Source organism: Micromys minutus, assembly GCF_963924665.1.
Source record: "Micromys minutus genome assembly, chromosome: X".
NCBI classification, from domain to species: domain Eukaryota; kingdom Metazoa; phylum Chordata; class Mammalia; order Rodentia; family Muridae; genus Micromys; species Micromys minutus.
Window position 1 is genome coordinate 76,179,642 of NC_137970.1, and position 24,175 is coordinate 76,203,816.

General features: G+C 40.9%; 1 protein-coding gene across 3 annotated transcripts; it reads right to left on the reverse strand.

Moving 5' to 3' along the window:
• Window positions 1–831: 831 nt before the first annotated feature.
• On the reverse strand, window positions 832–23,228 carry LOC308415437 (glycine receptor subunit alpha-4; the record flags this gene model as incomplete). 3 transcript variants are annotated; one of them, XM_080910481.1, is made up of 9 exons in its annotated part: window positions 832–915; window positions 8,221–8,370; window positions 12,582–12,796; window positions 16,417–16,557; window positions 17,984–18,066; window positions 18,206–18,429; window positions 19,154–19,221; window positions 19,486–19,616; window positions 23,122–23,189. In XM_080910481.1, the coding sequence occupies 9 exons, from the start codon at window positions 23,187–23,189 to the stop codon at window positions 832–834; spliced, it is 1,164 nt and encodes a 387-aa protein (XP_080766607.1). The 3 variants fall into 3 exon arrangements, with proteins under 3 accessions (XP_080766607.1, XP_080766608.1, XP_080766606.1); XM_080910482.1 differs by lacking the exon at window positions 832–915 and adding an exon at window positions 2,962–3,252 and having other exon boundaries at window positions 23,122–23,228; XM_080910480.1 differs by lacking the exons at window positions 832–915; window positions 19,154–19,221; window positions 23,122–23,189 and adding an exon at window positions 2,962–3,252 and having other exon boundaries at window positions 19,486–19,596.
• Window positions 23,229–24,175: the final 947 nt, after the last annotated feature.

The window sequence follows — 24,175 nt, forward strand, 5'->3', positions numbered from 1 at the left end:
AGAACCTAACTTTCAATCAGCCTAACAGTTTAAACAGAAGAGTGCCTGTTCTTTTATGATAGGTAAGAAAAAAAAATGCCTTTGGAAATGTTGAAGAAGTAATTTTTATCCAATACATTTCTTTCATTTAGAGGGCTGCTTTTGCTTGGCCTGTGAATTTGGAGAGAGCAAAAGGACTTGTTGTAGGTCAAAGAGAAGATGTAGGCAAAACCTCTGGCATTCCACAAGGCAGAGCAAACTGTTAGGAAGATGGACACACCAGTAGCCTTAACAACTGAGTAAATAAAGCCTTTTCTCTTGAAAAAATACATTTATGAAATATATATCTAATATTAAATATTAACAAAAAATTAATAAAATATCCAGAATATTTTATTTTTATATGACAGTCCCCCCCCCCACACACATACCCTTAAAACACTATTAAATTTCAGAATCATCAGATTGATTCGGGGTAAGTACTCCAAATGAAACTCTTGTATTACCTTTTCTCAATCCATGGGTAAGGACCCAAGTTTAACAATTTGTGAATGAACAGGTTGCTAAATGTCAAACCCCTTCAGTGAGACCTAGCACACTTTCCTAGTCTCTGTACATATGTGGAAAGAATGAAAAAAATGAAAGCCATTTGCTTCAGATCTGAGGTTGGCATTATACAAATACTTCCTTTGCTTAAGGGCTCCAGTGAGGATAATACCTTCCACCTGGCATTAGCTCTGAGTGGCTTTGTGAATTCCTTTGCTCTATTATGTTGGTTGGTACTTTGGCTTCTTTGGCACCTAGCACCAGCTGATGCCCTGATCTGAGGCCCAGTTGGACAGCCTTTATTGCTCAGTACTGTAGCTTGTCTCCAGGGCATTGTTCTTGAGACTTCCAACAGGGCAGATTTGTGCAGTTGGCCCATCTGGACAAGATCTGTAACAAGTAGAGCTCTGTGCAATAAGCTCATCTCCATAGTCCACCCCCACCATCCCCGCCTCCGAGCTGCAGCAGCCTGACACCCCAGCCCCACCAGGGACAGTATCAAAGGGATACTCTCTGCTCCTTTCAAAAGGGTATTGCTTGTGGCTTCTCATTGATTGGCACTACCTGGGCAGAAATAGGAACATTTCTCTTCTCTTTTCAATGTAATCTACTTCTATAAAACAGTTTTTAATATTTGATTCTTGGTATGAGAGTGCTCAAATGGTCAATAAAAAGTAATTTCTAGATCAGAATATGGAAGTACACACTGTTAGTCCTAATACTGGGTAGGGGGAGACACGAGGATTTTGAGTACAAGACTTGCCTGCGCTGCAAGTAAGTTACAGGCTACATTTGGATATACAGCAAGACCTTGTCTCAAAAAAAATCTAGGCCAGGCTACTTTGATCATTCCAGAGTACCTTCTTCAAAATCAAAGGAGACAAAAGGATATTACAATGAATAAAAAAGGTCAGACCCTTCAATATGTAAATAGAGAAAAAATGCTGGTTTTATCCTTGAACTATAACATTTACATTGACCATCAGACTTGTTGACTTTGAATGTGAAATGTTGGGAGGGAGAGATAAAATAGAGATGGAAATGGGAAAAAAGAATGAGGATAGTTGGAATGGCAGAGTAGAGCTCTGGTGACATAGTTAATTATTTTTTTGGATCCAGAGAAAAGGACATGATATTTTAAGATTCTATTTATTTGTGAATTCCAACTTCAGTCCTCACACTTTAATCTTTCTTATTTCATTTGTGTGTTCTTCTTAGTCAGATCACTTCAAAGAACTCAGTGGACCAGGACTATGCATACCCATGACTTATAGTGACACAGCAATGCACTCTATTCTGACCTTTCCTGTAGCTTTACTGAATAATGCTATGGAAGAAGAAAGGGAAGCACAGAAGGGTAAAGAAATAACACAAATTATGGTTCTCTGCCTTTTATAACTACCACCTGAGATAGGTTGAGTCAATGTTTGTTTCTCTAGAAGCCTAGATAGGGACCCCATTCCTGCCTAGTTCCTCCTTAGGAACCTCAAAGCCTACTCTATTCAGAACAAGTTTGCCTGGTACCATTGTTTGCTTGCCAAGAGGAGGTGAAGGAGAAAGTTAGAAGGTCCTGCAAAATAAAACGACTTTGGAGAAAAAGAAGAAATGAGAGTAGCAGTCTGTCTAAAGAGTGTTTCTGTACTCCACTTCTTAGATTTTAGTACCTTTCATATCACCTTTCCTAGATCATTAAATAAAATTCTTGAAAAAGAATAAGCCTCCCCTTACCCTTTTCCTACCCAGCAGCATAGCAAAATTTGTGGCTATGCTATTTGATTAGGGACTATAACAAATATGTCTGGGACCAGGAAGCTTACATGGATCTAAAAGGGTACACTTTCTGAGAGTCTTGCCACAGTTCTGAAAATGTTATCTTTTCTAGGAGAAATTAACCCATCTGTGTTGGGCCATATAACATTGTCCTATCCCAGTACAGCCTATGACTACCACACCGTTGTTAAGAGGTTTGAAACCTGTGCCTTTGTCTTCCTAACAGTAAGGATATCTGACTAGGTCATTCAGGGCAGCATTTGTAAACTGAAAGGAGAGTGGGAGGGAGAGAAGTGCTTAGTAAAAGCCAGGTTCTAAATACAAGTAGAAAAGATGCAGATGACAAAACCAAGAATCCACAGTCTAGATATTCTTCACAGAATAGCCCCAGCAATTACAGAAAGTCATTTTGGCATTAGACACATGAACAAACAGAGAAACAGCAGAGTAAGCAGTCAGTCTGGATGTGGGCATATACTATGTTTGTCAGTGCAGCTACCATTGGCACTAGGCAGTCCCCACATAGCTCAGGAACTAGTAATTGAAGTTATATGTGGGAGCTCAAGAAGGAACTATTCAAACTCCTGATAGAGTCTGATGGGAGGGAAAAGCCCACTGGGTTGAAAGCAGGAAGCCAGCAGCTGTGCACTGTATCCTCCACCCTGTTCACAATGCCTGGTGGATATCTTCTGACCTTAGCACTTTATAGACGACCCAATAGAAGATATTGAAGACAAGAAAAGCAAAAGGGAAGACAGCCCTGGAGATGGTGTCAATTTTTTTGGCTCTGTCCACATAGAGTTTTCTCATGGTTTCTCCCTCCTTTAGAAGAGGGGTTGGAGGTTGAGGACTGTAAATGCTGGAACCTTCCATTGGACCTCCATCCCTTGCTTGTAGGCAATGTCCTAGGCCATAGCCACGAAAATAGAAGCGACTCTGTCTTATGATGTCTTCTTCCTATAATTGCAAGAGATAAAAGGTGATATATTTACAGCCATGCATTGAGTTGCCTTTTGAAACTGTGTAACATCATTTGGAGTCATCTAAAACTAAAGGGCCAACATCTCAATATCAAATTCTATGACAGATAAGTAGAATAACAAAACCACTAAACAGCAAGGCTGTGATATTTTGACTTGGTAAATTGATCTTAATGAATTTTAAAAGCATTAGAATTAGTTTCTTTTGTAGATAGTACATTTTAAAGCCAATTTTGGCTTAAAGCTAAGAATTCCAAAAGTTTTAATGACCAAGTGAGCTAGGCAAAGTAGGTTTATGTTGACTACTATGCTGAAGATCTGTTTATTTTTCTGCAAATTGGTTGAGTGGACATACGAGTCTACAAATCTGCAGTAACAGTTATTACCCAATGCATATTATATACATATGCAATTTGTGTGTCTTTTGATGGTCCCAATAGTGTGGAGGAGGTACATTCTGAATAAGCAGTAAGCACTAGACTGCAGAAAGACCATTACTACAATAGTTGGCTGACAACAATGACACAGCTGGGAAGCAAGTAGGAAGGATGGAAAGATAGAAATAAAAGAAATTGAAGGGAGGGGGAGGGAGAAGGAAGAAACACCCACAAGAGCTTAACTTATATGAGAAGCCTTCAACCCCTCTACCCCTAAACTTATTCACTCAATTTTCTCATTTTAGAGCAGATTTGAGAAATATGTCCTTCAAATAGAAGATGATTATATGTATTAAAAGCATTGAATTCTCTGTAGTAAAAGCTTCAGCTTTGAGATTGCCTTAAATGATATATCATTTTGTCTAATTTCACCTACCAACTCAAGTGTGCCTAGAACTAGGAGGTTCCAGAGACTAGTGTCTCTCATCTCCAACACGGGAGAAGTCCAACGTAAAACAGGAAGAATAAACCACCCTAGCTACCTGACATAGTTCTTTAAGTTATAAGAATAAGAAAAAAAAATATATATATAGTGTGGGTATGTCATACATATTTATATGCAAAATGAACACAAAGGTGTTAAATATTTTGTACAATTGAAGGGACACTGTAGGATGTTTATAACAAGGTCTCTGTAGCTACAGAAATCAATTGAAAAGTAGTTGAGATACCGGTATGGTCGGTAATAGTAACTTCTTAATTATTACATCACTCAAAACTGACCTGTTAGGAGGGCAAAAGCCTGGGCATCAATGGCAGACTAGCTCAGTCCAGAAATTCACAACCCCCTATTCTGCTATCTGTTAGTTCATATATATACCATGCTTGGAACCTAATAAATACCCAGGAGATGTCTGTTGAATGGACAACTGGGCTGATGAGTCACATGCTTCAGGATATGAGGAATGGAGTGGCTCTTTGTTCTTGGATGCCAATATCTTGTCAGGGTCCCAAAAGAAAATCTACTCAGAAAAGAATCTTGCTCAGTTACAAAATATTTGGCTGGAAAAACAATTTTTTTAGGAAAAGCAATTATTATTTGCCCTACTATACAATGGTCCAATAGCCTTTTGTTTCTACAGAAGGAGGAACACTTTTTAAAAATATGTATTATTTTTATTTGAGGTATATGGACATTTAGGTATATGCATGAGGTATATGCATACATGTCTGCTTCATGTGTGTATGTGCTGGTGGGGGCCAGAAGAAGGCATCATATCCCCTGGAACTGAAGTTAAAGACTTCTGTTAGCAGCCATGTACATGCTGGGGATTGAACCCAGGTCCTCTTGAAGAACAGCCAACCAGTGAGTGCTCTTATCTGCTAAATTATCTCTGCAGCCTGTGAGGAGCACTTTGGACACAGGAAAGAATTAACTAGAAAGCTTTGCTGTCCTGTTCTTCATGTGTTGGAGTCTTCATGGAGAATTATATGTCAGAGGCAGTTCACTATCCTGGCTTGTCAATCTTGAACGGTTTCAGTTTGGCAGCCTGAAGGCTCTGCTCATTTATCATTTTTGCCGTTTTTATTCAGAGGTCTTTATCAATAATATCACATGTATTCTATAATTTTTACACTCTTCCTACAGAGGAGGTTTGCTGGGCCCATTTTACAGATAAAGAACCAGAGGTCAGCAAAATATCTCACAAGGAATTAAAAAATGATAGGGGTAAGTAAAGTAAAAAAAAAAAAATTCTTCCTAGCATTCCAGTATAGGATCCTGTTCCCCACTATTCTTCACCTAGTCTCCCATGTTAGAAGATACAACTACAAAATATAGGCATTGAGAAAAAGTTCTGAGGGAGAAACTTAGATCCAACTGTAATTTCTGTTTTTATAAATCCCAGTATTTCTCTTTTTATCCAGTAAATCTAAGGAAAGTATGTGGAAATATTTCCCAGGCTAGAAAATTTTAATTTTATACAAAAGAGAAAATATCTAATAAAGTATTAGTGTTCTTGACTCTTTTTGATTTTAATCTGTATCTCTTTAGCTTGCCCAGCAAAGATTAGTACCCTAAAACACAAGGATCAACGGAGCCTGGGTTTGGATATTATATATTTAAGACAAGTTCTGTATAGTATATGTATTGGGGAGAGACAACATGCCACTACATATCACTTTGCTATTTCCATGGTTATGGAAATACAATTGATTTTTTTTTTTTTTTACTTATCTAGGAACCAAGTGCTGAAAGGCTAGAGAAGGAAGCTGGGAAATAATGCCCAGTGTAAAAGGTGGGCTATGAAGAGGAGATAGAGTAATAAAGAAACTGGAGATGGGCAGAGCGCTCAATGGAAGATGGAGTGGTGAGCAAGGTTCTGAAAGTAAGCCCCTGAGAGGATTTGCTGGTATTTTGTAAGTTTTCTAGTTTTCAAGTTACTATACTAATAATAGCAAGGATTCTTGTCTATCCAGTTTGACAGCCTTTGCCTTTGGCTGGTATGTTCAGAGCCAGGGGCTAATCCTGCAGGGATGCTGAGAATAAGAGTTTCACCCTTTCCTCTAAATCACTTAGACCATCTGGGAAGGCAAAGTGCATGCAAAAATCATCATCATTTCCTGTAGTGCCATGGGAAAAGAGCACCGTGCAGGGGAGACAAGGGTCTAAGAGGTGGTAATAGGTTCAAGATGAGTAACATTGTAGTAACTGTAGTGATCTTTGTCACTGGAACATCAACTCAAATGTTTTAGGTAGGAAAGGGACTCTGGGTTATTTGATAAACTTGTTCTTTCCTAGGACTGCAATGTTAAAAAAAAATTAAAAACAAACAAACAATGAATTGAAGATTTTGGTTCCTGGAGACAAGTTTCATACAACCAAAGAAGAAGTCGAGATGGTTATTTTAGAAAAGGGAGCATCCTAATTTCTTTTTTGTCCCCTACTATATACATGTTTTCTTACCTCTACTGTGAGGCAGGAAAATCTTATAAGCAGGTCTCTGGAAGAATGAATCTTATTCAAAGAGATGTAGTTGTAGATCAATCCACTAGAGGGCTCGCTCCTTGGAAACCATGAAAGAACTAGAGGAAAAACTAGGAATTCAGAAAATTCTGTATGAGGAGCCCTGTCTTCCCAAGAAATGAACCATACCAAGAAATGTGAAGTCATATAGATAGTTTGTGTGATCATTGGAAGTCATAATAGGAATGTACCAGGAGCAACTAAGGTGGGAATTGAAAGTTAGGAACAAAGAATGTATTAGCATGTCTCAGATAGGCTAGAGTCAGAGAGAGACAGAGAAAGAGAGACAGAGACAGAGTAAGAGAGAGACAGACAGACAGACACTGTGGATCAAACCCACGATTTATATATATGCTTGGCAAGCACTCTGGCACTGAATTACAACTGCTACCCACTAGAGTCAAGATTTTAGCAGTGGGTTCAGGTCATTTGTTTTCTGTCCTCCAAAAGTAATTATGTGTTTTGCTTTTTGGTTTTGAAGCCTCTGGATTAGACAGAAAACATGGAGTCAAAGCTCGAGACACTGTTTCTGAAAATTAAGCAGCCAGTACCAAGGCTTTCTGCTTTGCTCATAATTGGAGCTTGGGTTTTTTTCAGGGTAGCCTAGGTACCTCTGTTGTCATGACAACTTACCTAGTGCCTATTGTCTGGGCAATTGAGGGAAAACTGCTTCTGTTGTCATGACAACGACTTCCTCTTCTATCTCCCCTTGGTGATCACTCTGTTCTGGAAGAAATGGGGCTAACAAACAAGAGTGAGGAAGAACACCACCTCAAGCCTACCAACTCTGAAGTGCCTGATGTTCAAGACAAATTCCACCAATCAGAAGAGGCAAGTAGTGATCTTTCAATTCCAGTTCAAATATGGAAACCATCTTACTGTGCTCCACTTGAAAGGCACTGGTTTCTGACTCTTAGTTCTTAATAGAGGACGACTTAAAGTACCTTCCTTCTGGATATGAGGAAAACCAAAAACAACTAGTATTAATTCGCAAAGCAGTAACAGCAGTCCTAAGCCAAAAAGGTTCTAATACTAGCAAATATGTTTTTGTTTGCTTGTTTTGAGACAGGGTCTCTGTGTAGCCCTGTCTATCCTGGAACTCTCTATGTCGACCAGGCTGGCCTTGAACTCACAGTGCCTCCTGTCTCTGCCTCCCAGGTGCTGGGATTAGGGGCATGTGCCACCATGCCTAGCCTGGGTTTACTGTGTGGCATACTCTTAATTTTTCTTCTGCCTTATTTTAAGTGTTTACTGTGTGGCATACTCTTAATTTTTCTACTGCCTTATTTTAAGTGTTTACTGTGTGGCATACTCTTCATTTCTTTACTGCCTTATTAGGGTTAATGTTCCATTGGATAGATAAAGGAAATAGTACCAGAAAAACTAAATATTTAATTTAATTTAACTGTTACCATCCTGGGACTAAAATCTAGGATTCCCAATTGCTCAGTCCTAGAGTCCTGGGTTGGGTTTGTGGGAGGAGTAATAGGAAGGAAGGACTCCAAGGGAAAAAGAAAGTGGGTCCCACCCATTTGGTACTCACCATGTGTTGACGTCTCTGCCTTCTACGAAGTCTCATAAATTCTTTATGCTGACGAGAAACAAAATTGACTGCAGCATACTCAAGCAAGGCAGCAAATACAAAGAGCAGGCATACAGCCATCCAGATGTCAATTGCCTTCACATAGGACACCTGCAACATCCATGAACAGAGAAGTTATCCTTTCTGGAGTCCTTCCATGGACTATCCAGTGGATTTCTAACCCATATTAATTGCCTGTTATTGTTCAGTTTTATCCTGAAATTTCTGTGGTTTAAAAAAAATTCTGTCATAGTATGTATGATGGCAAAGAGATCAGACTACCCATAATCCTTCATCTTTCTGCAGTCTTCACCCTCCACTTTTATGAGCCTTTCCCCATACCTTCTTTGTAATTCTTGCATACCTGTTTTTCTATCTCTTCTTATTTTTTCAGATTCTTCTCTTTCAGTAAATAAAAGTGATGTGCCCTGGGTTTCTCATAGCCATGTGAGATGTGTGGACACATTTACTGAGTTAAAAAGTGATATTTGACTGGAAAATTCTGAGCTTTTAAATCAGTGGTCTTGACGTTTACTTTGGTTACAGCCTCACTGAAGGGTAGAAGCTCCTTCAGTTCTGTTCAGCTGTTGATGCTGTAGAGTTTTCTGCTGCCTTTGCAAGAGTCACTGCTGAAGAATGGAGTACAGTGGTAAGCTAAGGCTACATGTCTTACCTTGGAGAGAACAGGGAGGAATCCTGAGGGAGAGCTACCTAGCCCTTGTTATGACACTTCAGTAATTAATTGCAAGACACTCTTGGTACCCGCCCATCTGTTTCCTACTGTGTTCCTCTTATTACCTGCCTGTGGTAGCTTTGAAGAGCTTTTCTCCCATGTACCTGGTAAAGGTTGAACATAAACCTCCTCAGGAACAGGGCACAGCTAGATGGGTCTAAGAAGAGGGACAGAACTTCAGTTTATTGAGAGCCCCTGTGTAGTTTTGAGCTCATTTCATATAGCTTCATACCAAGAGTAGGATTTGTGAAGTGACTCCTTTTTATCAGTTTCTGTATTATAGAGCACCAAGAGTGCTGCAGACCCAGGTGTAGAAAAGGTTTCATTGACTAGATTTGTTGCTTACTGGCTTTCCCTGTGATTGTCAGCATTGATAGTGGAGATAGAATCCATGACTTCATATGTTACAGGCATAGTGATTTACCAATAAGCTATATCCCCAACTTTTTATCTTAGTGCTTCTTAACTGAAAAGGAACTGCTCCACTCACAAGAGCATTTAGCAGTATTTACAGGAAATTTTGACAACACAGTTTGAGTGGATATAGCTACTGGCATCTAGTGGGTAGAAGACAAGGGTGCTGTAAAGTATTATAAAGCACATACCATTCCTCCCTCTAAAATGCACGCGCGCGCACACACACACACACACACACACATACACTAGAACACACTAGAATTATCTGCTCTAAATGATGAGTGAAAATTGGCAAACCCTGCTTTACTTCTGGGCAAATTCACTGAAAGAGTAGCAATGGGTTACTCAGATTAAAGGTTCCTAGGTGCTGTCATCCATTCAGCACCTATGACGAAGGTATTCTATTTAACTATCCAACACCCAGACCCACTGGGATCTCAAGGATCTCAAATACCTGCTAGAAAGATCCGCAATGAAGCAATGATAAGGGGTAGTCATGAAGGGCACCTTATGTATTTGTGGCTTGTTAATGATAAATGTGTCACTAATAAGTTTTTAAAAGATCACTGTGATCATGTGTCAACCCCTCCCCCTACAGCTCTTTAGAGGTTCTCTGTTAACCTTGTGTGTAGGTGTGTTACACTTACCATGGTCTTTGGTCTCTGACTGCCTCTTCAGGCTCAGTGTGCTCCTTGTCATCTATGATTGTGCCATAGTGAAATGTTTCAGTGTTTTTAGCGAAGCCTGTCTCCTTTCCTCTTCTGTGATTTGGCTAACTTGATGTTTAGCTTCCATTTTAGATATCATATTTTTGAGAGTCCTTTCCTCCATTAGAGTAAGCTTTTCCATGCCAAGAACTATTTTTATGTTGTTTAGTGTTCTATCCCCAATACCTGAGTGGTTGGCACACAATAAGTGTTTTGCTTTGTTGTTTTGAATGAGTAGATAGAAGATTTAGCAGTGTGTCTGTCTCTGCTGACTCCTACTTGTTATCTCTGCCCTTCTTTCCTTGTTTTTCCTCATGAGCTAATAGTAAGATATAGAGAATTGGAGCCCTCCTCCCTGGTGTGGCTTTATATCTTGTCATCCATTTGGCTTTTCCTATCTGCTGAGCCTCTTGCAGTTATGGAGATCAAGAGTCTGGCAAAGAGAAGGAAATCCGTGCCTTTAGAGTGCCACACAAGATAATAAAGGAATGCTTCCTGTAGACTATAGAAAGACTACTCCAACTGAGTTCCCTTACAAAGAAATCTCTTATACTCTTTTCCTAGACAATATAAAGTTGTGTTTTGGGCAGAAGTAGTGTTGCTATGAGATGCCCTGGCCTGGCCTTATCTCTTTCCTTAAACTCTCCAGCAAGCATAATGCCCAAACTGAAGGGCGAGCAAGAGCTCCTTGGCTTGCTGGTTCCTTTGTTCCATGGCTCCTTGGCTTGCTGGTTCCTTTGCTCCATGGCTCTACCTAGTGAGACTATTCATTTCAGAATTCATGCCTGTCTATTTCACTTACTGACCAATGAGGCTATTAAAAAGCCATGAGAATATGACAAGAAGGTCCTAAATGTTGCAAACAACCTCTTAACAAAGTCTGTTTTTCCAAATAAGAAAACAGTGTGATAACTACGAGCAGATGCATTGGGCTCACTCACAGGAGGGGCCCAGAAAGGAAATTCTCTTGGCAAGAGGCATAAGTGGCATTATCTTCTTGGGTTATGAAGAATCTTCTTTCTTGACAGAGACAAAACCCCGGGGTAGGGCTCTTAATGATGTGATCCCATAAAAAAGAGTTACAGTAATGCAAGTATCATAGCCCAGACTGACCTTATGGCTCTCCTCTAGGGACAGTCTAAGAGCCTCATTAATACTCCATTTAGAAAACATATACAGGAAGGGATCCCTGACTACTACTTCTCAGGTGCTTGATGTTAATCTGAACTTGACCACTGTTTATCTCTATAGGGGACTTTAGAGTAACTCTCAGGTTTCCTAGCAAATGAAAAATTAGTAGGGGAAATACCATCTACTGTACTCCTAGATCCAATACTTATTCTTTTTGAACTCTGACACCTGATAGTTATAAAAATAATTAACATTTATTGTGTAATTATTATGTGCCAAACACTGTCCTTGTTTGTCAATACATTAATTTATTTTTCACAGTAACTTCATGGAGGGGGTAGCATTCTTAGTCTTATATTACAGGCAAAGCAACTGAGAGAATTTACCCAAGGTCATACTACTAGTAAATAATGAGGCTGAGATTTAAATCTAAGTCTCCCTGACCTATTCTCCTACACTTAATCTCCCCTTTAGCAATTCCATAAACCATTAGTATCCACATTATACACTGTGTAAGTCTCCAATAAGAGAAGTCTTTTATGGAATAAGCAGTGAGAGATAGCATATCTCAGGGCGAGGTTCCCAGCAAATCACAATAAGAGGGGAATATGAGAGGCAAGGTTTATTATTCTTTCATGACCAAGTACAGTACATAGTATGCACTCAATAAATATTTGTTGAATGAAAAATAATGGCCTCACTCCCTGATTTGCTCAGAGCCTTGCTGACCATAAGGACTTTGAGGTGACCTTTAAATTCTGTACATGAATACACAATGCAGGGAGAACTGTTCTTAGTCCCATCAGCACAATTTTTTCTGCATAGTCAAAACATAAATAGTCCCCAGATGATCAGAGTCTACTGTCTTTAATTGCTATTATATTTGCAACCTCAAAATATTCTCCTTCCCCCCAAATAAATACTATTTTTAGAGCACTTTGTAATAGTACCTTACTTGTTATAGAAAGAGGACATAATTTAGTTCAAAACTCTACTGTTTGGTTGCTTCTGGTCATCATTCACCTTGAGAAGGTCACTTCACCTCTGATCTTTATTCTCACCTGTACTATGAAAGAGTAGGGCTTTCTATGTGATAATGGTCTTTTGCATACTCATGTTTCCCAAAGAAATTAAGGAAGGCAGGATCTCTGGTCATTTCCTAGCCAGGTTCCTTCACATTGTTATGTTCTTATGGGGAAGAGGAAATGTTGAGTGACAGCTATTGCTTATTTGCAGTTAAAACTTAAATGCAAGGTAAAGAGAGAGGAGCATAGCAGGGAGCATGCAATGGGTGGGATTGATGTCAAGCAGGTTCTTTTTGCATATCTCTTCACCTTAGGCAAAGAGGCCCTGGATCCAGAGCTCTGAGTTGTCATAGTGAGGACAGTGGTGATGCCAAGGCCTACTCGAGCAGGGGCTGCATCCATGTTGATCCAGAAGGAGACCCAGGACAGGATGACAATGAGTAGACTGGGGATGTACATTTGAATCAGATAGTAGCCCATCTGCCGCTCCAGGTGAAACTTTACCTCAATGCAAGTGAATTTTCCTGTAGAAATAAAGTATTTGGCTTTGAGTCCCCATGCTACAGCTTAGCCTGGGGAAGTATAGGTCAGGAACAGGGCAGCCCTGCTGAACCTCTGGGATGCTCAGCTGGCCCCAGATAGTACCAGGTACATGAACTGTGAAAGCTCTGAACTCAGCCCTAAAGATTGCTTTCTTGCTCCCAGAAATTTTACTTTCAGAATAAGAGTTTTCATATAACAATTACAAAAAGAGAACAAAGAATAAGAAGGCGCCAGAAGCAGACTCTGTGAGGCTGAATCTCAAATTTTTACTTAATAGCTATGTGATCTTGACTAAGCTTTTGTTTGTTTGTAATGCTTTTTGTTTCTGAGACAAAGTCTTTTTATGTGGTCCAGGGTGATATTAAATTCTCTTCTGAACCATCATGCCAAGTTCCACTCAAACTTTTTGAACTAGTTTTCTAGCTTAGAACCAGAATAATTAACAATATCAATTCCATCGTTGGGCTGTTAGAAAAGATCAATGAAATGCTGTAGTTGAGGTGCTGAGCACAGTAACTATTTCAGTTGTTAAAGTGTTGTTAAGAAAGACTTAGTTTGTGCTTCATTTATGTCACACCATCCTTCCTTGCACTTGTTCATATCCCAGAATTCCAGAAGAATAAACTGCCAGTGTCTTAAGCAAGTGAGAACAAGCATCTAGAATGTAACTGGAAAGGATTCACACTCAAGATCACCTCTGGATCCTGGAAAGCAGGTTCCCATAGTCCAGTGGTTCTAAACTTGTGGGTCGAGACCTCTTTGGAGGTCTAATGACCCTTTCGCAAGAACCACCTAAGACCACCAAAAAACACAAATATCTAGGTTATGATTCATAGCAGTAGCAAAATTACAGATGCAAGGTAGCAATGAAAATAATGTTTTGGTTGGGGGTCACTACAACTGTATTTTTAGGGTCACAGCAGTAGAAAGGTTGAGAGCCACTGTCACAGAGTATCAGGAATCAATATTCTGTTCCTGCCATAAAACAATGCATCAGTTCTAGGCACACATCTCAGTGTTCTTCCTTTTTCCATACCGGCCCCCTTTACTTTATCATGATTCTCATGGCTTGGGAGCTAAGAAAACAGTAATTTACAGCTTTTTTTTTTTTAAACCAGAGACCATGTCTAAGTATCCACTGGGAGATGGCTTTCAAGATTCCCCTCACAAATTCCAAAATCTGTGAATGCTCAAATTTCTTATACAAAGTGGCATCATATTTATATTTAAACTATGCATACCCTTCCATAAACTTTAAATTAGATCTATATCATTCATTTAAACTGTTGCTTTGTTTATTTACTTTGTGTGTGTGTGTGTGTGTGTGTGTGTGTGTGTCTGTGTCTGTGTCTGTGTGTGTAAGTTAGAGGACAACTTTCAGTAGTCAGTTCTTCTCTTCTACCATATGGGTCTCAGAAACTGAACTCAATTCATTTTTCCACTAAGCCATCTTGTCAGCTCTATGATATAACATAATAATGATATGGAAAGCCTATACATGTTCAGCACAGATCAACTTTATGATGGATGCTTTTGTCCTTAGGTTGGAACATGGATGTGAAACATGTTAATATGGAGAGCCAACTGTGTGTTTTGATGTTATTCCAAATAAGGCCTCTTAACTGATTTGCTCAAGACCAATGATTTGAACTTACTGCTTGGGGTGTTGGCATGCAGCATGACTCTGACCTCCTACTTGTCCTTGAGTCTACCGCCACTAAACACCATGGGCTTCTTTCCTCCTGTGACATGCCTTTTACAATGTCCCCATACTTCCTTTCCATGATTTCCTTCATATATTTTACTATAATAATAGTTTGGGTTTTAGTTATTAGATTAACAGTTGTTTAATATAGACAAATGAGAGAGAAAGAATAATATTCTTAAGCTCATATTTATCAAATCACTAAGTGCCTGGACTTTTTATACTTTAAGTTCTATAGCACCTTTTAAGTGATTCAAATGGTTATCTCTCATATTACAAATAAAGCTACTGAAGTATAAATTAAACTGCATTTCTCAAGGGTAACTAACAGTATATAAAGACGCTAGTCTAAACTCAGGCTTATCTTACTGCAACGTTCTTGCTTTTATCCATTGTATCACACTACTTTAGAAATATTTAGTAATATTATTTCCTTTGGGGGATTTTAAATACATATTGTTGCCTTGTTCTTATTATAATATCATCATATTCTGTACATAACACTGAATCTTATCTTTCTTTCTATTTGTTCTTTCCCATGAAGCTATAAGAGCTGTGAAAGTATCATGTTCATGACTGTATATCATCTTACCAAGTAGATACACTGTCAAATTTACTTTTACCATATGGGTGGGTATTTAGAACAATTTCAAGTTTTGGTAGCGTTAATAGGAAAAACATGACCAAAGCCCATGAGATATTTTGTAATATTTTCTTAAGATATATTCTAAGGAGTAGAAGTACTATATAAATAATCAGGAAAAATAGCTTCCAAACTATTGTTAGTGTTTCCTGAACTACCTACACACACAATAAGCCTCATGATACTTGTTAAGCATGCAAATTTCTTGGCATTTCCTCTAGTATATGTAACCTGAATCTCAGAGAGTTACAGCCTAGGAATCAATATTTTTAAAGACTCCCTAGGGGAATGAATATATTGAGTACAAAAAGCTTGGAACCAATTTGTCTACATTCGAATTGTTATCTCTCCTTCCAAGTCTCTACCAATTTTTACTCCCAGTAGTTTCTAAATTCAAGGAAGTATTCCTCTCCCACTCCCGAATAGCTAAGTTGCTAAAGGAAATGGGGACCCAGCACCTCTTAGGAAAGCTGAAGGAGTGAGCTGTCCAGTTTGGGAAAACAGTTCCTCTCCACTTCCATGTCCCACATGCAGAAAAAGAATGTCTCCTGATGTTCAGGAGAGCTGAACAGCGGAGGTGACTATGGAAAGTGTGCATGATCAGATGCCTGCTCCCTCAGGCCTGTTTCTTCTATTTGAGCACAGCTATGGACAACTCCTGAACGTAGATTTCCCAGCTTTCACACAAAATCGACCCTAGGAAAAATAAGACAGTTTTGCTGCTCATTGTCACAGGCCCCTTTAATCTGCACTATACGAGAGAGCTACAAACATGGTCTTTGGGGTTAGGTCTGGATTTTAATTCTGAATCTGATGGCTATTAGATGTGTGACAAGTCCTTCAAACTCTCACCTCATCCTGTTAACTATTTTTTAAGATTTATTTCTTAAGTTATGTGTTTTTTCTGTGTTTCTGTGAGTCTGGGCATGTCATTGTGCATATGTGGAGCCAGGGGACAGCTTGTAGGAATCAGTTATCTCCTTTCAGCATGTGTGTTCTGGGGATTAAACTCAGATTGTCAATTCCACCTTCTGAGCCATCCCTATAGGCTTTCTTTGTTTTATTTTTGAAAGTGATGTTGATAGTATCTTCCATGATGAAATAAGGTGTAGGAAACATGAAGCATCATGTATCTCAGCTATTGATTATTTATATAACTAGATAACTAGTAGAACCTGTTGCTTTGTCCCCTTGTCTCTTATCTTGAGACTCTCTAGTATCTCACAGACAATAAAGATTTGCCTGATTCTTACCTGTGTTGTAATGCTTGGTACAATAACCTAAATCCTTCTCATCCCGCAAGATAAATTGGGGTAGAGTCAATCCCTCAGCCACTTGGACAGCAGGAGCATCTTCTAGCCACTCAAACATGAGGTCATTCATGGTGTAGCCAACTGCAAGTGACAGAGACATTAAAGAGTTTCAGAGTATGTGTTTTGGGTGAGGATACAGGTAGAGGTTAGCAAGGTTGAGAGACACGGTTTGGGTTTAGAAATGACATGCTCAGCTTGGAAAAGAGAATGATTCCAAAGAGGGAATTTCCTCAATTGTCTCATGGTCCTGTACTAAATGAACAAGTCAGAAAGATCCCAGACTCCTCTAATACGTGGGTCTCAAGCTTGGGAAATGTTTAGAGAGAAATTACTCTGGCAGACTTAGGATGTAGGCCAAGAAGGTTGGAAAAATGTCAAGGACCCCAGCTGGGAACCTCCTGCCACATCTTAAGCCCAGAGGAGTAAGCATGTGTACCAACCACATGTCCTGAGCTGAGCCTCAGAGCCAGTTTTCCTCAGGGAAGAGAGAACTATTTCTGTCCTTCCAGTCATGCATGGGAGAATGTGCATACCACAGACTGCTAGCCAGGGACTTGAATTGGAAAAAAAAATGAGAGTTAATAGCTGAACATGCCAAGCTGCTCACAGATTTCTTGCACTTCATGAAGGCTTATGTCTCACATGTAAGACTGGTGCTTACAGAATGTAGTATAAGTCCTACTGTAGCTGTGTGACTTTAGGTGAGTTATCTACTCTTCTGTAAGATGAGGGAATAGAAGTTTCCCTAACTAAGTTTGTAAAGTTGTGAGGGATAATGGGAACCTGCCTGTGTATATGGCATATGAATTCTAGAGGGCGGGCCAAAGGGCACTTTCTTTGCACCTCCTTTTCCATGTGGTAGAAATAATGCTACAAGTTTTCTTCTCTAAGGAATGTCTCCTGATCTCAATTTTACCTCATGAGCCAGGTGATTGGAGGAGAGTAAATGATGACCCATCCTTGCCATCCAGCGTCTCTGCACATATGGCAGCCTATACATATTTGACACCTTTGCCATAAAGGAGACTGGCTGACTTTACCTCTCTAGGCATTGACCTATAGCTGAAGCTGTCCTCTTATTCTTCAGTCGTTATCTGTATTCATAGAGAATCAGCTCCAGGAGTACTGCCATTTTGCCCAAAGATGCCATATATATGGGCATCTTCAGTGTCTTAATTCTCGGAAAGTAATGATGAAGCTACTATAGGGACTGCAGGAAGAAATTTGGGCACAGGAAGCACCCTTCAGATAGTTTCCTGTGGCCAGAAGCACATTTCTGTCTGTGGCTGGGAATTATTTTGTTTTCCAGCCCTGTGGAACAGTCAGCCTAGCAAGTAATGTGGGAACACAAAAACCACACTGGGCTGGATGTCAAGGAGCCTTGGCTATTAGTCTCACCCACAACAAGAATCGATTTGTGTGCTTGGGAAAATCCCTCTCCTGTCTAAAATATCAGGAACTAGCTGTTACTCCAGGCCTGGCCTTGTGATTCACTAGAAACACTCACAGCTTTCCAGCTGCATCGTGCAGGTCTGGATGTCCATTGGGAAGTTCTTGAGGTCCATTGGGCAGGACAAAATGAGGGTCAATCTGGTGGGAGCAGCAAAAAGTAATGATATCAGTTTGCTGGGTTCCAGCACTGTACAGCACAGACCATGTTCCCACCCTTCTACCTCCATCTGGCTTCTTCCTCTTGATTCAGAATCTCCTTGCTATATACTAGGTGCACCTGATGCTGTAGAGAACATTCCCATTCTTGAAGATGCGCAGTAACTTGTTGTCTGTGGTCACTTCATGGAAGTTGGCCCCTTTCTCATTGGCAAAGAAGAGGTCTGGCTTCCAGATAGAGTCCAGCATGGATGGGTCTAGGTCCAGAGAGTCATCTGGATATTCTCGGTAGGCCAGACGTGGGTCATTCCACTGTTGCCGCAAGAAGACATTTACACGGTAGTCCTGGAATGATGGAAAGGAGGGTCTATCAGATACAGTGCTTTTTCCAGGGGTCCAGTAAAGCCAACATGAGCAGAAGGGCCATGAGCAGGAAATGCTGGAGATGCATTTTCCAGTAGAGAAAGCACACTTTGTGCAAATATGGCAAAGATGGGAAGGGTTAAGACATTTATTTAAGTACCTACTATGTGCCAGACTCACTGCTAATTGCTTTTTTGGGAGGGAGGGGGTAGGACTGGAGGTTGAGCCCAGGTTCTTGAGAATGCTGAGCAAATACTGTATCACCAAGCCACATCCTCAGCTCTGAGTGCTTTCCGCATTCACATTGTTTTATTTAAACCTCACATCAGTCTTATGTGGAGAATGGTTTTATGTTCTACCCTTTACATATGAATAACAAAAACCTGGGAAGATGAAGTTCACCTGCTTAAGTAACTTAGATACTAGGTGGCAGATTTGCGATTTGAATTCAGGTCTTTTCTAATTCAAAAGCCTGTGCTCTCCATCAGGTTACTTCACATAGTGGATGAACTGTTCTTAGGCTAGTTTGCATTTAGCTAGGGAAAGCCTGGACTAAGAAAAACTTCTCAGTCATCAACTTAAATGTCCCATGGCTAAAGCTGTGATCACAAAGCAGGAAGAGGGCAGCAGAAAGGAAATGGTTTCGATGTGGTGAGCTTCTTCCATTCACACTGGAATGGAAGTGGAGAATAGGAAGACCCCTTACCATAGTGGTCTCAGTGACGGAGCCAAAACTGTTGATGAAGATGTTGCAGGTCACATTCACAGGTGGACCTAAGGGTATCAAAGCATTAGCCCATTGGCTGAGTGCAGGTTCCTCAAGTCCCGCTCTAAGCTTCAGATCAGGCCACTGCTGGGAAAAGACTGACAGCTACACAGATCCACAGGCAATGGCGGATGGAGGCTCTTTTTGAACGGAGTGATTTAGCTTTAGAATTCCAACCTCTTTCCTTAAGGGCATTGAACAAGTACTGGCTAACGAATGTGCTACCCAAAACATTAAGCATGGAGGGGACTTAGTACATGGACCTCTCTTACCTTTGAAATTGGGCCGAATCCTAGCATCATATCCAGATGTTCGTCCCATAAGCTTGTCCAAGAAATCAGAGGGGGACATGGGCTGGGGTCCTTTGGGCCCAGATTTGACATCCTCTTTTGCCAAAGCCATACTGCATGAAAGAAGAAAGAGGTTTGAGGATAGTTGCACAGTTTGGACTTTCCTGCCCCCATCCCCCTTTGATGGCTTTACTCAGCAGACAGGAAGATAAGAGAGAATGATTCTCTGGTGTACTAAATGAGAAGAACAAACAGTTATAAGCCACATGGCTGCCCAACAATAGTTCTGGGACCTGCATGGCTTTCACATAGGTTAAATCTTTCTACTCTTAATTCTCAGTATGTGACATTAAAACTGTTGTCTCCTGTTTTCCAAGCAAGAAAACAGGCCTAAGAGGTATAAAAACAGAAGAGAAGTAGATAGAGAGAGGATGTAGGGAGGAAGCCCAGGGAGGAATGGATGGAGGGGAAATTGTAGTCAAGATGTAAAGTAAGTATGTTAGTTTACTAATTAATTTTTAAAAGGTAGTTATTTGCCCAAAGTCTCAGAACTTCTGAGTGACACTGGACTAAGGACATACTTAGTGTTTTATTCCTGAAGATATTTTGAAAGCATTCAAAGAAGAATGACATCTCACCCAGTGTGTTGTTAATATGGCCTAGCCAAGGATGGAAAGAGCTTTATGACAGGCAGCTTCTCTGAGACCTGATATCAGTTGCTTGGATTTCCTGTGAGATTTCCAGGTCTTAGGACCCAGCTTTTTGGGGAGTAGGTTTTTCCTTGCTTCCTTCCTTCCTCCTCCTCTTCCTCCTCCTCTTTTTTTTTTTTTTTTTTTTTTTTTTTGGCATGGCAGGAAGCTATGTTTAAGTGTAGTGTCGTGGCCGTTATAGGCAGGGAACTTCAACTATGGTAATTAAGCAGGGATTTATAGCCATGGGAGAGTGTCCCAATAGAGTTATCATACTAAAGTTAAACTCCCATCTCTACCTAATACCTTGTTTTGGGAAGGGGGGGATATGTGAGTGTGTTTTGGCCTGGCATAGAATCTAACCTCTTCTATTTTGTCAGGCTTTCTCCTGAGAGAACTGAGGAGATGAATCAGTAGAGAAAATGCTTGCTACACAAGCATGAAGAATAGTGTTCAGATCCTCAGCACCCATGGCAACAACATAGGTGTAGCCCTACCACTAGGGAGCCTAGCTTTCTGTGGCAAGCTGGACAGTTAGACTCAATGAAACTGGCTAGGTTTAGCAAATGATCCTACATTAATATATAAGATAAAGAGTGATCAAAGAAGACATGATATCAACCTCAGTTCTTTACACATATATGTACATATGCATATCACTGTACACCCACATGCATTTGTACCTACACATATACAAACATGTATGAATACATACACATAAATTTCCCAATAAATTTGAGTTCCAGTCAGTGACTGGTAGAATCATTAAAGGAGCTAAGGAACCACATTCAATGTTTCACAAGCTTTATCTAGGTTAGTTCTCATATCAGTCCTTCCTGAGTATCTCAATTAAAATTGGTTCTCTGTATCCATGGGATACTGGTTCTAGGACCCCCCTCTATGGATACCCAAATTTTGAGATGCTTAAACATTTCCTGTGTATAAAATGGTATAGTCTTTGCATATAGCCTGTGCATATCTTCCTTGTATACTAGTAAATCATCTCTGGGTTCTAATACCTAATGCACTTTAACTGATATACAAGTAGTTGTTTAGGAAATAAAAGCAAGGAAAATCCCAAATATGGTCAGCACAAGTGCTAATAAATATTTTGAGTCTGTGATGATTGAATTTGAAGGGCCAACTGTACATAGATTATGAGACTGGGGATCATCAGTAAGGTGAAGGTGAGATGACTTCTCTAAGGGCCTACAGCTACTGGTAAAACCAAAATTCAGAGCCAAAGCCAATAACTTCAAGGTTCAATGTATCTATCCTAGTACTGTCACAAGATAAGTAGTCCAGGACGATTTATTAAAGAACCAGAGTGAGGAAAGGCCAAGAGCTGTCACACTGTGACTTCTTAGAGTTAGATCTTGGATTCTGAAAGCAGGAAGAATCCCGTGCTCTGGGGACAGAGGCCACCCTCTTGCCCACTGGCAGGAGCAGCCACAGCAGGTGGCCTAAGGATGTTATGGAAATCCAAAGAGGTTGGTGGTGATGCTGGGACAGGCAGAAGTCTGGCTTCACCGTAGGATGTCCATACCAGCCAGGTGCTTCTGCTGCTGCTGCTGCTGCTGCTGTTGTTGTTTCTGTTGGCCATCTGCCACCTGCCTGCTGGGAGGCCACATGGCCCTGCACACAGAGCAAACAGACCTCTCTACTGTCCTCAGCCTTACTCAGGTCACCTCTCTACTGGCCCCTGTCCTAGAACTCGAGGATAGGCTGGGAATCTTCTATTTTCAGTCCCAATGCCTGTTTTGGTTACCCAGATTCTAAGATTATATTGTTGAAGGAATTAATTTGGGAAAACACTCCATACACCCTTTAGTTCTTAGAAAGTTCATAACATTGACAGGATCTAGACTGGGTGGTATGAGGAGAGAATCTTGATTTAGCTATCGGCTACCTGGTCAACCTTTAGAGGGTCACTACCCTTCTCTATGATCCGGTTTCCATACATAGAACAAACAGCTTGCACTTAGAACTCTCTGACAACCTATCTTGTTCTAATTACATCCACTTGTTCTTGGATCTTGAGAGAGTATCTCCTTGACAAGGGTCAGCAGAGCCCAACCCAGTGACCCTTTTATATTTCTATCCTGTCACTTTCTTCTATGTTTCCAGTCCACTTTTAGCTGCTTTTTCCTTCTAAGAATACTGTCCCACTCTGTGCCTCTTCCTGCCTACCATAATGTGTCCACAAGCAATGGGGCTGAAAGTGCCTCAGAAGCAAGATGCTCTGGTACACTCCTTGTGTTAAGATGGGGAAGACACAGCTCTGGCATTTACTCTTTATACTTTGAAGTGATGCATTCCTTTGGAGACCACTGTAGCTGAGCCATAGCTTTCTTGTCTGTTCAGCATACCCTGTCAATATATACTAGCTCTTGTTAAAATGAGAAAGGGGCAAATGGTCGGGGGAAATTCAAAAGGAGCCCAAAGAATTATTTTCCTGAAAAACCAGGAAATAACTGCTACCTGATACCTCTCAAAAGAACAGTGAGCAGCCATGTGTAAAAAAGGGCAGGGTAACTACAGAAAGCTAAGGTTTGGGCATCCCAGCTCCAACATGCTGTTTTCCTATGGCAATCCTGTCCTACCTGCAGCCTATTTGGCAGGCATCTGACAGATGTTTCTGTCATTTTTAGAGATCTAGATGATATGGATATAAGGTTCAGTTACAGGACAGATGACCTCCATCTTAGGGCTCAGCTACCTAGCCCCTACTCATGCAATTCACCCATACAGATGTTTCTATTCCTGCACTGGGGCTGCACATCTGGACTGGACAGCTCCTCAGTCCTGACTGAGTAGAGTGTATCTTCCCCCATGCCGTCCAGCCTGGGTTTGTTTTATCAAACTTAGAAGAAACTGTGGCACCCCCCAGTTAGTGTTTGCATGCACCCCCTCACCACTCGGAGCTCACCTGAGGAGGATCTTCCCTGGCAAGGTCCAGAGAAGAAGGAAGAGGCTTGCTGGAACAAGAGTTGTCATTCTGCAGGGACCTTGGAGTCTTTTCTCAGCTTGGCTGACAAGGTGAGAGCAGGTATCTCTGCAGGAAAGCCAAGAGTATAGAGCCCGTCTCCAACTTGGACTGGAATAAGGAAGAAGCCTGTGTGGCTGGACTAGGAGTTGTGAGTTTCCTCTCCTCCCTCTTTTCCGCCCTGTCTTTAGCAGTCGGTGTCTAGAACTGTTCCCCCAAATAGATCTGAACCTGACACAGATAACTCTACCAGCTCCGGCTTAAGCTTGTCTTAGACTGAGAAGGGCCTCAGCCTGCTAGACAGGGAGCCAGAAAAGATTCTCTTTGGGTAGTAATCACTCTCCAAACCCTGGAGAGTCCTAGAGGGGAGGAAGGAAGGAGACCGGTAGAAAGATGTTTCCCTCCCACATCCCCCTAGATGCACCCTCTGAAAGCAGCAATTTAAAGGCACAGTCACCAGTAGCTGGAGTGGGGTTCCCAGCTTGTCTGAGTACTGGGGAGGAGCTTGGGCTGCTGAGCTACCACTTGGGGAGAGCCTGAGGTGTTAGGTCCAGCCTCCACCTCTAACAGAAGGAACACTAGCTCACATGCAGTCAGTAGTCAGCCTTGTTACTCCTGTACTCAGCAGCATATTTTTTAGCCTGAAGTCAAAATAGGACCCTAGAGAAAAGTATTAATGCTTTTTCTAAGGGAGCAAAAACCTCAGAGGGGTCATGGGGCAGCCATAGGGTATCCTGAAAATGAAACAGAGGGTGGAGGCTGACTTCAGGGGGCTGCTTATCTGTTCCCCTCTTTACCTGTCTCCTATTCCCTTTAATCAAGTTGTGCATTTTCTTTCCTGCTTGATTCTCCTCCTCTTTGTGGAGCCCTGTGACCTGTTGTAACTCTCAAAATCCTTCCTCAAAAGTGTCTGTTCCTCAGGGCTGCTTGTAGGAAGGAACAACTATCCTGGGTGCTCAGCTGGGACATTGGTTTTGTCAGCTTTAGAGGAATCACA